Raw genomic sequence first — 16,718 nt, 5'->3', positions numbered from 1 at the left:
TGTAATCTACTCCGAAAAACGTCTGGGTGAAAAATGAACGACGCAATGGAAAAACTAAGACTAAATGTACCGAATGATTTTCGTGCGAAAACTTCGTTCGACGACACAACGGATACAGTCGACCGTAAAAGAACAAATCATAAACAATCGGAGCTACGCTACGGGACGAATACACGAGGTTCAAGGAATACGCAATCGATTGGGACTAATGCAACACCGCAATACCAAACAGAAAATTAACGTTACGTTTATTTAATCTGGCTAATCAAATGTGCCTACACGTTTCGTTAAGATAGCGCCCGAAAGTATTACAGGCATCCCCTGAAACGGAGGTCTGCGCAGGATTCACACACGCGCGCGTGTGTGTGTCTGTGTATAGGCGTGTAAATGCACTCGTAAGTTTCGGCCGCGATGTGCGCGAGGTATATTATTATATCTCGTTTATGGGACGCACATCAATCCTACGTAATTGATGCAGATAAGGGCTTCGAGCCGTACACTGCGGTGCAAGACAAACGGGACGCCGGAGGTCACACGAAGATTTCACCTTGCGTGGATGTCACGGTTATAAATTATGAAATTTGGCTCGATACACGTGTACACGGGCCCATATAACAGCTGCGCGCGCGATAGATAATAAATAATAATCCGTCGGCAAAACGCGTACCGATTGGGTTACGCGTCAACCTATGCGCGTACGGTAACGTATCAAATATTACTAACGACTGCGTTAAGAAATGCGCATCGCTAACGTAGGCACAACGTAATATGTGTACCAAGTTAAGATATAATTACTTGGCGTACGCGAACACCGTTTCTTAGGAAGGAATCGATTATTTCGTACGCCTGGTGAAAGATACGCTGCGTTCATATTCGGCCAACGTTTATCAATACCATTTTTTTAAAAATATAATTGCAAGTATAAGGATCGAGAAACCAGTGAAAATACTGCAACGGAGACGATCGAAAAACGGTTCCGAGAAAAATTTAATATTTTTTTTATACAAATTGAGAGGTATTACAATTTTTTTATGGTGAAAAATTACAGTTTTAAGAAATGTGTTAAGAATTTACAGAAAGTTAGATTTCATTTTAAAAATCATATTTTGACCAATATTGTGTATACCGTTGACCAATAAAATTCCGACACTTTTTATTGCTATTACTCTTCGTAACGGTTTACCACACGACACTATTGAAAATGTTTAAGTAAAACATATTTGTTATTCCAAAAAGATTAACTCGCAAACGGTTTGGTAAACTTTTATATTATTTCCAAGCTTATGATTGGCTGATTGACTAAAACATTAAACAATACATTATCCACCCACCGTTATTGTTGAGAATAATTTTTATGTCAGCTTGCAGAGAAATCTAAGGAAAATAATTATTTGGAATAAACGCTAGTACTTGAAATGTTTTGAAATGTTCCTCTACGCTTTTATATCAGATTTTACAAAATATAGAGCATATTTTATGTTTACGAAAAAACTGGACCGTGGCTAAAATATTTTTCTGCTCGATTTCCTATGACTCAATTTTATTGATAAGTGTTTCTCATAAAAATGTTTTATACACGAACGTTCCTTCTATAAGCAAGTAGAAAATACTATTTATGTATACATATATATTTCATTTAATTTTGCCCATATAATAATGATACAATTATAGATAGTTCGCAGCAATAACTATAATTATCAGAAAAAATTAAAAACCATTTGCGTAAAGGTGTATAATAATTGCCGAATCTATAATAATTGTGTGCGAATACATTACATTTAAAAATTAATACAAGTTATATTTAAAAATTCACTGTAACGAATAATTTTAAGATACAATTACGTTTTTGAATGATTTGTGAACTGTTGTAACATAATAATTTTCATAACAAATTGGCTGGAAATATTCATTTTACGCAGCGTATAGTATATTTCCACATTAATCCAATATTATTATGTAGCACGTAATTTATTTTCACGGCCATTGCATATATTTTATATATATTTGCATGTATTAATAATATAAATTACCATTGAGTTGAATGTTAAGTATGGTATTACCTAAAGGTACACGATTACCATTTTAAATATAAAATCATCCCCTTCTATCGATATATTCATGCAGTTATGTAATTGATAGGGTTCACGGTAAGTTTGGAATTATTCATCGATTAATATATATTTTTTTATGTTTGCATTATAAATGTTTTTCCTTTTTTATAAAAATACAATAATACATTTCTAGTTTTATGATAATTTCACGCGCACTAATCACTATAAGTTTATTAAGTTTTATGTTGTATGAAAGTAACATATTAAAAAGATCAATGGTTAATATGAGTGATATAGTTATATAATCGTACTCATGTACCAGTATATAGTATATTAGCGTATAGGTTTATAAAACAACATAATCAAATTAAGTAACTTTAAAAAATGAATAAATAAATTTCAAAGATAAACAATTTATATTGAAAGGGATATATAATCCAGATTGATAAAAACTGTGCAACTACTATAACTGCTCAGTTTTTTTAGGCATCGCCTGAACTCGTACAGTCCAACATTTTGAACTGTGCAGTCGTAAGATTTCCATTTACACGTACAGTTAGTTTGCGAAAACTTGAGTTCATGCAGTTTGTTTAAGCAGTTTAATTGATAATGTAAACCCATCTTTAGAACACGATACGAAATGTTCAAGTATGACGCACATTACATGAAATATCTGCAATATTAGCTTCAATATTTAACCATAGCTGGAATATCTTTTTAATGACAAAAAATTAATACGTAGCTGACAATTTATTGCAGTTTAAAACATATTTGTTGTTCGTGGAAAATAACGATGATCTTGCAATTAGAAATTTGTCCATAGCTATAGTTCACACTAAACAAACGATTCCCAATCAATTAATACGCTACATTGGTACGTGAAACATGAGTGAATTAGGAAACATTGGAACGACTCGAAAAAATACTTCTAACAAAACAAAAAATACAAACGTCATCGAAATATCAGGGCTAAGCTTAATAGAGAATATTCATTTTAAAACATTTCATACTTATTACTTTTTAGATTTTAATATTTAAACGTTTTTAGTAGCCTATGTGTAAGATGTATAAATTATTTATAACCACATAGAAAGTGGGAGGACATTATTATACTTGTTAATTCAATAGCTTAACTATGGGAATCTTAAAGAATATTAAACAATAATTACCTATACTTACCATATATATCAACTAATGACTATCAAAATATCTGTAATAATCAGTATAATTACCTACACTGTGCTCACGCATAACACAGTCCACACAAGAAAGGTACCATCGAAATAGTAATTGCTAAAATAGTATCGCCAAAAATCGACATCGCTCGATAAATAACCGAAATCCCGTTCATTGTTTTATGCATCGTCCGAATTTGTATTGCGTACAAAAATATCTTAATTATCTAAATCAATAGGCTATTATTTTATTTAAAAATTTTACGGGATTAAAAAATAATTCGTCGTAATATTTTGAACGAACAGGTGCATACTACAATACATTATTATGAAACGGCGATTAGAAATTGTTTTACAAGACAAAATTAAATAAAATTATGGATCTCGACATTTCTCCTGCAAAACTATGTACGTATTATATGTATGTATTAAATACGTACTGTATAGTTCAACTGTTATAAATTATATTAGATACGATTTGAAGAACATTGAATAATAAATATTGTAGTAGATATTAAATACGTACATATCACGTAAGTGTAAGCCGCGTGATCAGAATTTCATTTAACAGTGGTTTTTCATAAAAGCAAGCAAAAATAGAAAAATGCGAAATAGTAAAGTTTTATGAAATAATATAATCTGAAATTATGAATGAACTATGGGATTTAAACTAGTGGTTGTTTTTTGAGAGGAGGTTATTAAGAAATCAAATTAAAACGTCTACTATATAATATATATATTACACACATATTATGTCGTAGCCACTTAGTGAGATTGGATTTTTTACACTTCGGGAAATACGAAAATATTTTACGATATGGTCACCTTTCATGAAACGGTCACTCCAATTTGACATCATGTAATTGCTTTCAATAATAATATGGTCGTTCACTTTGTGTACCGAAAATATATTTCATATTTATCATAATCTTATAATAATTTTTGTTTGACATATTTTGTATCATGATATTTATATTATACTTAATTTAGTTTTGATATAACATAAATTATTCTACAGCTACTAATCATTTAGTTAATCAGTTTAATGAGTTATGAAAACTTCTGTTAAATTGAATACTACCTTTAAAACAAGCACAACGTTTATTTTGACAAACACTTTTTCATGCACAACTCAATAATTCCTGACCTCCGGGTATAATTTTGATTGTTTTAAGCAAAGTCGATTCGTTTTGCTTGTTACCTTATTCAGTAGATATGAAATGTGTTGTGACACGCTGCATATTTTCAGAACTAAAACATCCTTTAATTAAATCATGTTCGGCTCATACGCTATACATCTCATTTTTTCCCTCAACTATGACAGCAATCATGTGTGCAGGGTCCGAAGGCCCTCTATCAATTTTTCGAATAAGAATTAGATGCAATCATTAATATTGAACTCAGAAATTATAACCTTTAACAAATAACAAAAAAATGTTTCTAAATATATTGTAAACATCCAATGTATTTGGAATGTATGTCAAATTGTTATGTACAATAAATAATTAGGTACCTATAACATTTTTTCGGCAGTTTTTTTTTTTTTTATTCACCCGTACGCGCTGATTTATGTTCTTTTACTATTTTCTGATTTGTTTTACTCAAATCACAAAAATCTTATATAGATTCAATTTTACATATTCCGAAATATCGTATAAGATTTGTTTGTTCTTGTGTTTTTTTGTTCATAATGGTTGTATAATTATTAGGTGTATAATACATTATATTATAATCAAATTATTATGTAATTTATTTAATTACCAACATATTACTACTGTTAATTATATCAAAACTAAATGCAACACAATATAAGTACTATATTACAAAATATGATAAAAAAAAAAATTATTATAAAAGTGGAGAGACAGTTTCATGAAAAAGTAACCATATATTGAAATATTTTCGTGTTTCACGACGTGTGAAAAATCCGTTTCATTTCATGAAATTATGTATTTCACTGAGTGGCTACGACATATAAATGAATACCACATGTGTATGTAATATAATAATACAAGCGTGTCAACCTTCATACTTATATTAAACAGATATATGGCCGCGATTTCAGTAATATATTTGTCGGGTAAGATCATCTGCCATTACGGTTTTGACGCGTTTTATTTTTATTTTTCTACAGTCCAAAATAAAATAAAAATATCACGTGACATTATATTATATTCCTTTGAGATTGCCGTCTGCCAAATTATTTAGCATCCCAATACAATGAAATATATTAGATCATATGTATTATAAACACATGCGCTGTATTGTAATACTTATATTATAATATTTAAGATACCACAAAAAAAAACAAATAATAATAATAGATAATAAGGTAAAGGGCCGTTTGATAGAATAATGCAATAGAAATACATTTACGTAAATTATTTGTTTATACACGGCGACGTGTTCTTTGTGTCAGTCGTACCGATGAAGTGATGAGTTAACAATATTATTACGTGATACGACGTATAAATACATATATACTAATATTAATATTTTACCTTTTATATACATAGGTATATATGTATTTATTTAAATTATACATACTCACATGGATATTTATATGTATAAGCTGGAAAAACAAAGAAATATGATGGTGAGACAACAACTGCAGCTAATCTAAAGTGTACACAAGTCTATGCCGTTTACCGATTGCAAGGTTCAGATGAAATTCGGATGAATTGTCGTCGTGGGCAAATTTCAAAGATTATAATAATACTCGTGGGAAATTACTTTACACAAAAAACACAGCCAGATAATACAATTTATGAATATTGAATACTTCGTTCAGGTGTAGGAAATATCACGAGCAGCGACAGGCTGTTACAGCATTTCATATTATGTGTTATACAACATGATATATGCTTAACATGTACATTATATTGTCATTGTGTACGTTACCTTGTTTAGTGTATGTTTGAGTGGTTAAACAGACTAAATTTATTTGAGAGCAATGAGAGGAGTTGATCTTAAAGTAGTGATTGTCTACGAAAATTAGTCAGTTTTTATTAGAAGTCGAAATTGACGATCGCACAGGTTGTTTCTCATAATAATAGCTGATCATTGCATCGTCTCGTTAACTGGTTGATAATATAAGATAATCAAATAATCAATTAGAAATCGTGACAAACCAAAAATTCAAACGGTTCCTAAATGGAATCATGTTACTTTAAATAAATAATAATAATCACCAATGAATAATTGTTTTAATATTACAATATGAACAAAACTTGTAATATATATATATATAAACTAATTATTAGTTTTAATTTGTTAACAAAAAAAAAAAAGTTTTATATCAAAAATCTATTGTAAAATAATTTTAGAATGCATCAGAATATTGATAATAAAAATATAATAATAATATAACGAATTGTTGTTTTTTCAAACAACGAAACGAACAATAAAATTGCTGGATCATATTTTTATAGTTAACTATACCGATGTTAATATGTGCTTACGCGTTGGAGAAATGTTATATTTTATTAGTCTAGTTGGCCGATTAAAATAAGACACCTACTAGTCCGAAGCACAAATTACGCCCGTCCATTGGGATTATCTATACAAATCGCCTGTCCCTGGAAATCGTGTCTCCTGATGTCGGAACGCTCGAAATTATAAATCGAATTATTCTTTTAAACGCTGTCAGCGAAAATAAACCATCGGTAATCCGATTTTATAGATGTTTTTTAATAACATTTGTTCTAAGAGTGTTCAAATTACCTCAATATTGGCTATTATTTATCGACCAACGTGAAAGTTATATATTAAACTGACTATTAATTAATTGATTTATAAACCAACAATGTGTTAGCAAAATTTTTTTTTTCATTTTATGCTGTGCCCCCTAAAAATATTGAGTAATAATGTGATTTGTGCATTTAAATATAAACCAATTTATGACGCAGTAATCACAGCTCACGAAATTAATAAAACATGTTGTGTAAGTCTCTCTAATTAATGTAATTAATAATTCATACTCATTTTGCGCAGTAAATATTTAACAGTATTTTAATTCTTTGACATTTTAATACTACTTGAAAAAAGTACGAAAATTGTTGTTATAATATGTAGAATAGTTAAATATTATAAATATGTATTATCTTTTCAAATAAGAAGTTGATTGTAATTTAAATCGGTATTATTAAATTTGCAATTTGCATCGTGTGTTCTGTACATTTTATTTTACAAACTGAACTCGTAAACGTTTTATTATAATTATTATTTTATTATACCCATGACTAATAAGAATTAATTTTAAATAAGTACGCATGTTTGGGGGCTTTTGCAACCTTCGACACCACCACCGAACCATCGCTGACCCAGGAGTCTTCAAACTTAAGTTTGCTAAAGTGTGATCAAACATTTGAGCCGGACCCTGTAAGTTCCTGTTCGTAGTTCGTACTTCTTCCACTTTTTGTACTCTTGTTCGGAAATCTGAGACAAGAGTTAAAAAAAAAAGCGCGTATTGGGTTGTGATGCTATCGCATGGTGCACGCGCACCGAAATATTAATGATAACAGCTCTCGCAATCACGGTTAAATTCTGTTTTTAGCGTACAGTAATATTATTATAATATATAATATTATATTACTCTATGGTTTTTAAACGCTCTTGGACTGTTGCTCTGTTGCAGTATCGTTCGGCGGAAGAGATATGTCTCTGTGGGTGACCGGCAAATAGAGTATGCCATTGTTATCATCGTAGGTAGGCAAAACAAAAAAATAAATAAATAAAACGCCCCAAAAAAAAACGACCGTTATTCAGTGTGTTCATAAGTTTGGTCATAATTACTGAAACATATTTCAGTCCAAGTTAAAGTCATCGTCTCAGTGTCACAAAGTTCCATAAATCCCCGTATACTAGTCTTAGGATGGTGACGCTGAGACATTTACCATCATTGTGTTGCCCGGTGGCCATTGCCTTCCTGGAAATGTCATCGGCACCAACTCGTTATCCATCGTTTGGTCCGTATTCATGTGTACACGCAAAGTTTGTGAACTCATCGTCCGTTTACAGCCTTTTTTTTGTAAAACCACGTTTTCGTTCGCTTTTGTGCTGTGCTGGTATTTTGGTAAGTGTCGTTTTACGCAGTTCATTACCATTTTGTTTGTTATTATATAGTTCCCCTTGTTTCAGCGACCATTGTGAATAACGTGGCTTAACTCATTGTCATCGACCAGCTCTACAGCCATGTGAATTTCATCGTGAACAAGTGTTGATATTCGAGTTCGTGTGCGGGATCAATTTTATACCTTTTTGATGTATTCATTCTCGTGTAATTACTGCGTTCAACGATTCGATTAAATATCGTAAAAAAAAAAAAAAAATCTCCAGATTAATTACGGTAAATAACTAAAGATTTCTATGATAGCCTTAGGATATTCATTTAAATAAAATAATAGATACTTTTATCTATTTTTAATTCTTATTATTTGTATCTGGTTAAATCAAAACACTTTAAATAATAGTAAAAATTGTTAAACACCTGTGCGTCCGAGCTGTCTCGTTCGGGCATCGTAGAACATAGGTGCCGTGACGAATTACAAAGCTAGTGAAGTGTGTGTTCGTGCACTCATGAGAATGCGCATAACTGTGGCCCCAAATTGGAAAATGTACATCGGTACCGCGTAAGGAGGCACGTCATCTTTTTTCTGTTTCACGCAAGTATTCCTCAGAACAGTGATCGATAGGAATTCAAGATAAGTTTCGGTTCGATTCTCGGTCAGGTTTTTTGTGATTTTTTTAATTTTAATTTTTTTTTTTTTTTTTTTTTGTCACGCCCATTTATTTATTTTAATTACCTTAGTTTTCTCACTTAAAACCGACTAATACTTACATGTGACTATGTTGTAAATGGCGGATTACATCCCATGCACCAGGGATGTGAGCAATACAATAATTTAAACACAATATACATGTTTGCGGGCATGCGACCATTGAACCACAGTCACGAACGAGGATACAAGTTTGCATCGTAGGACGAAAACCACATTAAATTACAATTGATGGTAGTAAGTAAACACCCTAAAACGTGGTAACGAATAAATGTAAGGCAATGAAGTTCTGTAGAACAACACTTATCAAACATCAAAAAAAAAAAGAAAAACGTGGTTTAAACAAAAAATGGCTATAGTAATAATAATACACGTGAACGAATTCGAGGTACACAAAACGAAAAACGACAAGATACGAAAGATTAATTGTACATATGACGATAATGGATTTACGACGAAAGCTACGGCCCGCGGATACCATAATGATGATAAAGATGCCTTAGTGCCACCATGAAAAGAAGAGTTATGATCTCAGTGCCTTATGACTCTTAACTATAAGAACAATTGATAATTATGAAGAAAACACGAAAAAACAGATATTTCCGCGCAATAATGACAGTGCAACTACGTTATTGGCCGATCACACACGGAGACACATATCGCCGATCAATACCGCAGCAACTCAACTCACCGTTATGCATCGCATGAAAATGTTAAAAATAAGGACAAATATGAATCATATTGAAAACATATATCGCTACGAGTACGAAACATTTATTTATATATTAATTAATAATATTAATAATAATATTTTATCGAAGTTTCTATGATAACAACAATAGAAAAGTATTGATACGGGCCCAGCCCAGCCACTATATCGGACGTGATGTCATCATGTTAGTGAGTTGAGTGTAATGTTGAATAAAAACTGACAGACTTCTCTGAAAATCGACCGAATACTTAATTCAGCTCGACGGATGTAAGAAGAAGCGACATCGTTGCTCGTTTATTGAGCCTCTTGCGGTTCCTCCTGGATCCTTTTGACTGGCCGTTGCAATCGACAGTTGGTATGCTGTAAGGAGTCAAGGCGTCTGAGTCCTCCTTCGGTACTATTGCACTGATTTTTTTAAGATCGAACCTCTACAGCCCTCGTCCACGTTGTTTAACTTTTTATTCCGGCTTTTCGCTCGGTTAATTCGTCACGTTTTGCAAACGAATCGGTTTGAACGGACGCTTGAACAGCTGCAAATTTCATTTCGGACTTTCTCGATTTCATTGTAGACGGGGTGGACATTATCGAGTCATTGTTGTTCTGCGACATTTTCGTGGCAAATCGTTGCTCGTTTGTGCTTAAAATTACAACCGGATTCTTTCGTGATTTTTTCATCTTGGTGAAGCACTTGGATATTTTCTGTTGGCCGTTGTTCCCTTCAGGCATGTCTTTGGAAGCTTAAAAATAATAGTGATAACAGTGGTTAAATTTGATCTTGAATTGATACAGGATTAGGGGATAGTTCTCGTATGATTTGGTGATTAAATTAAATCCGTTAATATACTCACTGTTAGAAGCATTGTCCGGTCTGTCTGTAATAATCGAATCAGAGTCATTATTCTCGTCATCCACCGCAATAGACTCGAAACGGTTAACAGAGATATAAGTTTTTTTATCTATAACCACGGGCATTTGAAATTTGATCGATTGAACATTAATGTAATTTCGCTTCACTGCAGATTTGGTCTTTATTTCGTCTAGATTCAAAACGACTGCAATAAAAAACAGTTATTCTATGTAGATACACAATTTTTATTGTTCCATACATCTGTACAATTTTTAATACATTTTACCTTTTGGTATATTTTTCACGGATTGTATTTCCATCATTGGATTTTCCGCTATCTTCTTCCTTGAAACTATTTCATTACCATGGTTGGATTTAATATAACTTGTGTTGCCATTGATTCTAAGGGTTGTATTCGTTTTTTCGTCGGTGTGTTTCCGCACGTTCTTTAAGCTTGTTGGCGTTCTCGACGCCGTTAACATTTTACCAGCATTCAACTCTCCATCCCGATTCGTTGACGTACTTTGAGGTTTTTTCACGGATTTTCTTACTGAAAACTTTCTTCGTGCTGTGGATTTCGTCCGTTCGCCCAGGACTCGAATCTTCGAGCTTTTTGACTACTCCCTGTGACTTTATCGGAGACTTCTGCTGTTTTCACTGTCATATTCTTGCAATTTATGGGTACGGATATGACTTTCGGAAGATAGTCGTCTTCGATCTCATCGTTGAACTTAGAGCGTGTTTCAACAATCTGGAACTCCGTCCTGGTCCACGGGACACGTTTAATGATAAACGATTGGGTAAACATGAGCGGCAAATCTTTCCCGGGACGCATTAATTCGCAGACCGAGGAAACCGCGAACTCCTCCGGGTGCGGTCTGGCTGAGGTGTCCACCGAGCGAACGATCACCGTGCATTTACCGTATTCCATTCGCTTTATAAACCATCCGATCAGACGCATGCCGTACATCTCATGATCAGGATGTCCGTATTGCGCGAATACGTAGACAGATTGTTAATCTTAAAATTGTTAAATTTCGTATCAGCGCGAGTCGCTCGTGTCGTATCCGACACCGACGGGAAACCGCGGGTGACTCGGCGAGTAAAAATAATCGTCGCGCTTTACGATTAAATACCTCATACACGATTCGCAAAGTAGTACGATCGACGTTTACAGTCCTGTGTGACCGGCTTTATGTTAATATTATCGGTGTGGAAACGGTGTACGAATGCGTGATTCTCGTCGGCGAAACGATTTCCAACGGCCCAGTGCGTAACGATGATGCCGACCGTCGACCAAACATCGGTTCGCACGATCGGATCGCGTTTTGGGATCCGGCGGTCGTTTCGCCGAACGTTTAATCGAGTTGGGCTGCGCGGTCACAGTGGCACCGACGTCCGTGAAACTCGCCCGATCATTTTCAATAAAGTCAATATTGCGCGAGTGGTCTCAGTGCCTCCGGCCGCATTGGCCGATTGCACCGACGTCGGATTTCCATCGGACGGAATGCGTTTAACAGATTTCTCACCAACTCTCGGTCGACTTTGCCCGCGGACGTGTTATTACGGTTCCCGAAAAATACCATAGCGGTCGATGCAGAAAAACTTGTATTGCAATACGTCACACTTCGCACAACAGAAACGTCAACGGTTGAAATGTTATTATTGTAGTGTTGATGGTGCAACAAATCGCTGAACATCGACTGGATGTACTGGATAGTCGATCGTTTTAAGAGTTTTAAGATACGTTTTTAAAAAAAAATCGACTCCAACGCGTTCGAACGGTTGTGTTTTCGGCTTGTTGAATCGCGTCGATGACTATCACTTAGTGGTATTACGTTGGCTTGAATCGTATTGTATTTCAAAGCAGCTTACACGGTAACGGAAACACGTAAGACGCGTATCCATGCTTTGTTGATGGCAATAATAAAAAAACGTTTGGATAAATCGGAACAGTTGATTTTATTCAGTAGCTAAATTTAAAATTGCATTATGTACATTTTAACCAGATTGGTGATATTTATATTTTTAACAACGGTGGTGGTGGCAAAAAAAAACTTCAAGACGATGGGAAAACACCCGATAATTCAAATGATCCGATCCCGGACAAATATCCGTTCCTGGTGGGTGTGATTTCGAGCAAACACACCGAAGACCAAATCGTCTGCACCGGAACGCTTATATCATTGAATTTCGTGTTGACGTCGGCGTACTGCGCGTTAAGCCTGCAGCCGAAAATCCAGGTAAGCGCGCAAAAGCGCCCGTAAACAATAACTTCGATGAAGGTAAAGAGAACATGGGTCCGAGGAGTTATGGGGTAGCGGCGTTGGGACTCGTCTGGATAAACTCTCCGTCTGCGTACGGCAAAAGAAATTATAAATCCGTACGGTCGGTCCGTTTCATCGACAGTGCCGAATGCGTAACTCTTAAACGATCCCTTTGGGCTACGTCCGACGTACGTGGTTGACTCCGTTAACAGCGCTTTTTCGAGGGTCCGCGGGATCGCAGCGATACGGTGTAGGACGCGCGCGTAGGGCACTTCGTCAACCGCGTTCGCCCGCGTGAGAATCGCAGCTAACCGCCGTGGCACACGCGTTTTTCAGTTGTACCACAAGTCGTCGACGGCCGCGCTCCAGTACCGGTTGGCGGAAAGCGTACACTTGCATCCGGAGTACAACGACGCGCTGCGCACGAACGACTTGTTCCTGATCAAGGTAAGCGAACCGACCCCTCGGGGTCGTCCCGTACTACCCCGTGCTACGGTGTGATATTTCCGTCCGTTTGTTGTTTGTCGAGTTCAGTTGACGGAGCCGTTCGCCGGCGTCAGCGTTTTCGCGAGGCTCTCGTCGCACCTGTTCAAGCGTGAAGAAACGCGGCTGAACTGTGTGGTGGCCGGCATCGGAAAGCCGCAGGGTCGCGGTTACCAGATGACCGTCCGCGCCAAGTACGGCCCCACCGCTTGCCAGGGACCGAAATCCATGTGAGCCCTATTCAGTAATCAGTAATCTCGATCGATCGCGATACGACGGCTGGTGGTGTGAACCGCGTGAAACGGTCTTTATCCTCCCCCTTGCCGGATAAGTTACCGGTGACCAACGATGAACACGAACGCGATAATCATTGCAGAACGAAAAAAAAAAATCTCTAAATACTATATACCAAAAATATATATCTGGCGACGACATCGTTTGTAATCGTTATGTTTCACTCACAGTTCCACCCTGAAGTACATCATTAACTTCACGTGGCGCGATTTCATGTGCGCGAAGATTGTCAAATGGGAGACGACGTCGGAGCAACCGTGCGACAACGGTGACGCGCTCTTGTGCCACGGAAACCTGCAGTACGGCATCTTCAGCTACGGGTACCGCATGAAGGGCACGTCCATGGAGGCACCGGGCACCCAGTCGTCCATGTGCCGGAATCCGAGCGTCCAAGGCAGGTACCTGTTCATCAACAGCCGCGTTGGCTGGATCAAGGACATGGTGTCCAGGAACACGACGAAACAGGATCGCAGGTACGCGGACGGCGGCCAACAGTCGCCGCAAGATGGCAGGAACGTGGACGGCGGCCAGCTGCCGACGAACGTGTCGGAAGTGACCGAGTCCTATTCGCTGCCATTAAATCCGATGAGCGCTCAGACCAAGGAAAACGTCTTCCAGTCCTCGAACCCCCACACTTACCCATACTTGGTGTACTTGACCGGCCGTTCCGGCGAACCCGAGTGCGGCGGCACGTTGGTGACTAGCGTGCACGTGCTCTCGTCAGCCTACTGCACGGCCAGGTTGTCTGCAATAAAGGTAAACGGACAGGGATTGTTCTACGATGTAGAACGTTTTGATGGTTGTTTTTATTCTGTTCGTCCCGTGCGCGTATTACCTACCCTGAGTTTGTCGGGCCCGAGGTGCACGCGAATTCTACCGCCGCGACGCTACAGTATTTTAATGCTGACGCAGATGGTGCACTCTTGGACCGTCATGAAACCTCCACTCCGGTTCCGCCAAGAATCTCCGTTACAAGAATATTGTATCCAAGCTGCTACAGTAAAATCAACCATAATTTCTAACACGGGAAACAGCTAATCCATCGATTACTCTCGCAATTTCAGTGGCTTCCGTGTCACCACCGATGTATGTTGATTTGCGTATCACCTGCGAATGCTTTTTTTTGCACCGCGTTCCGTCGCGTTATCCCGACGATAGGACTGTCCCGTACCGAACTTTTCGTTTCAACAGGCTTGTACGCGTTGGGAATCGTTCGCATTCTCGGTTGGAAAAAAATGTTGCACGTTTCGAACATTGAATATATTTTGTAATCGTATGTTTTCGCAGGCGACCGTGGCTAACAACGAAAAACAATACTCGAGAGGGATCCGCGTTTACGTGCATCCACACTTCGACATGCGTACTCTGGTCGCGGACATCAGCGTAACCGTTGTAAATAGCTTTTCCGTTTCACTCTTATTGCGAATAATGTGTTTCCGTCGTTTTTCGTCCATCGGTACGGTTGACGTATTGTAGCGATAATGTATTGATGAAAAACGTTGTGTAATTCGGCGCGCAGTCCAATCAAGACCGATCACGCCGGTTTCCATGATTTATTTCCTCGATTTCCGTGCATTTCGAATTTCAACGCAACGGCAAGTGCCGAATGTTTTATAATTTTTTGTTCGAAACGAAAATTTAATTTAGTGTTCAGAATACTGGCCCGGATCAACGATCTCCCCACTGCACTTCGTACCGATAGTGATTAGGTTTTAACAGAATCCTTATCGCTTATCAGTATTCATCAATCGTACCCGACGGCGAAAAAACGTTGCGGAACACTCCGTTTCTACAAAACCCGTACAAACAACATTGTGTACTAATAACCCTGTACACGAAACAGCTAAGCACACCGTTGATCGTACCGGAATACGCACGGTTTTCGATTGATTACGAACCGTCGGAGGCCAACGGCACCGTGGAGCACAGTTGCATTGTACTGTCGAAGCGACTCCACACGGATTTTCGGTCCACGCTGATCAAGATCAAGAACGGACCCAAGGCTTGCCTGGAGACCGAATCGTATGTAAACCGTATTGGTTATTGATCGTTTCAACAGAACAGGCGTGTGTCAAAGTAACATCTGCTTCATCATTATCGTTGTCGATCCGTTTTTAAAACGTTTTGTTTTTCGGCTTGACCACGTTAAGCTTGTAAAATTCAGCGTAACTTGGCCGAATCGATACGCTTAGCGATATCGTACGCGTTACCGCAGTGACGTAATAATGCAAAAATCGTATGTTTTATTTCACCTTTAAAACGAAAATTTCCCGTTAAACTTTTTGAAAGATTTTGCCTGACTGTACAATTAACGACGAAATTATGAACATAGGAAGTTACTAGGGAATAAATAAAGGAAATTTCTTGTAGAGAAATTATCGATTAATTCGCCAGCCTTGAAGCGAGAATATCGAATTTTCAAAGTTTAAAACTTGCACGTCGATAATAATAACTTGTATATCTAAATGAATCAGTAAAATTAAAGGTCGACAAAAACATCATCGAATCGAATTTGAATCGGCCAAAAGGCGTTTTCTGCTAGGTTTGCCTGGAACAAATGAGCAAATGAGCAAATGAGCGTTCCTACGCCACTGTTCGTTCGCATCGAACTCTTAAACTTCTAACGCGGTACGACGATCGAACGACCGCAAATAACGCAAATTACCTTTGTGCCGACAGCTCGACCGTTCAGAAGACCGTCAGCAGTACTTGGCGCGAGTTCAGCTGCGGAACGGCCGACACTCGACCCGCGGCCAACATTGGCGACCCGTTGTTCTGCAACGGGATCCAGTACGGCATAACCAGTCATACGTACCCGTTGCAGCGGAAGGCCGACAAACAGGAGGTGCGGTACTTGGTCGTTGACAAGTACGGCAAGTGGATCGATCAAATAGTAAAGTCCTCCAAACGGTCGAGCGCTGAAAAACTACGAGCGGGTCCAGCGCTCGCGATTCTTGCCGCCGCCTTGTTGCGGATCGCGTCACGAATCCCATAGTCGGTCACCCATCCGTACGAATATCACTGTTTTTTTTCTCTCTCGCTCCGTTTTGTCCTTCACGCTAAACGTTTAACGAGTACGTTGAAATTGATGTGCGCGTTCGCCGGATCCGTA

General features: G+C 37.4%; 1 protein-coding gene across 1 annotated transcript; it reads left to right on the top strand.

The window, feature by feature from the left end:
* The first annotated feature begins 11,841 nt into the window (after positions 1-11,841).
* On the top strand, positions 11,842-16,601 carry LOC112688227. Its single transcript, XM_025561325.1, has 8 exons — positions 11,842-11,868; positions 12,572-12,805; positions 13,166-13,276; positions 13,364-13,542; positions 13,777-14,639; positions 15,126-15,214; positions 15,345-15,628; positions 16,286-16,601. The coding sequence occupies exons 1-8, from the start codon at positions 11,842-11,844 to the stop codon at positions 16,599-16,601; spliced, it is 2,103 nt and encodes a 700-aa protein (XP_025417110.1).
* Positions 16,602-16,718: the final 117 nt, after the last annotated feature.

The sequence above is a fragment of the Sipha flava genome, unplaced genomic scaffold, assembly GCF_003268045.1.
Source record: "Sipha flava isolate LNK unplaced genomic scaffold, YSA_version1 37_pilon_pilon, whole genome shotgun sequence".
NCBI classification, from domain to species: domain Eukaryota; kingdom Metazoa; phylum Arthropoda; class Insecta; order Hemiptera; family Aphididae; genus Sipha; species Sipha flava.
The sequence above is the reverse complement of the archived record's forward strand: the minus strand, read 5'-3'. Positions and strand labels throughout refer to the sequence as shown.